Source organism: Sphaeroforma arctica (genome assembly GCF_001186125.1).
Source record: "Sphaeroforma arctica JP610 unplaced genomic scaffold supercont1.10258, whole genome shotgun sequence".
Lineage (NCBI taxonomy): Eukaryota > Ichthyosporea > Ichthyophonida > Sphaeroforma > Sphaeroforma arctica.
In genome coordinates, this window is record NW_014030300.1 from 1 (window position 1) to 965 (window position 965).

The 965-nt window shown below is 42.0% G+C and overlaps 1 protein-coding gene across 1 annotated transcript; it reads right to left on the minus strand.

The window, feature by feature from the left end:
* Positions 1–161: 161 nt before the first annotated feature.
* Positions 162–439, minus strand: SARC_17283 (hypothetical protein; the record flags this gene model as incomplete). The annotated part of the gene is made up of 1 exon (XM_014288620.1): positions 162–439. A coding segment is annotated over one exon (278 nt), but the record flags the coding sequence as incomplete, so codon positions are not given.
* Positions 440–965: the final 526 nt, after the last annotated feature.

Genomic DNA, 965 nt, shown 5'->3' on the forward strand with positions numbered 1-965 from the left:
CACACATATATATATATATATATATACATGCACGTATAAGGGGATATGAGTTATGAGTGTTTCTGTGAGCTTTCTTCACACCTACATACTGATGAGCACAATCCAGTTGCTTATAAACATACCACACGCTAGCTTCCTGGTAAGCTTGAAACTAAAAACCCCTAATATATTACACCTACCAGAATAGAGGTGCGTGCTGTTCGTAGTATTCGCCGGGTCCAGTCCAGCCTCCCCATCACAGCCAGCCCCCGCACATATTCCTCGAACGTGTCGTTCTCATTGGTGGCTATTTTTAGACCAGAGTCGTCAGGCGGATGAGGCTTTGCGCTCGGGGCTGTGCATGTTCTCACCCATTCACTTAGCTGTGAGCGTCGACTGTGGAATTGTGACTCCTCAGAGCTGTTAGTGTTGCTTGTGATGGGTTGTCGTGATAAATCTCCTGTCCAGGGGCATGTGGGCATATGAAAGATTTGCATCAGTTACTGAAGGCAGGAAGGGTGTAGATTCACACCAACAAATTCATAAATAAACACACTTACACACAAAATGTACTACACTTACAAATACACATATACACGTTATGTCAGTGTGGTTGTATGAAGAATTTACATATAGAGATACATAGAGACACATCGAGAAACATAAAAACGGTTGGATACATAAATGAGTGTAGATATACATACGGATACGTATACATATTTACAAATCAGAAAGACACATAGAGATGCATACATACATACAGAAGCTTCTACGCTTAGTATCAATATTTTTTCTGCAACCAACTCTAAACGAGAGAGCAATAGGTTCGACTAATATCCACTCTTATCTACCTGCCGTAGGCGTCGCCAAGGTGCGCTTGTGCATGAGTTCGAGCATGGTATATAGAGAATGACCCTGTGGAACGGTCTGTCAAACGATAGGAAGAAGAGTTAGCCAAAGTCTGAGACAACGCTTATATATTCTTA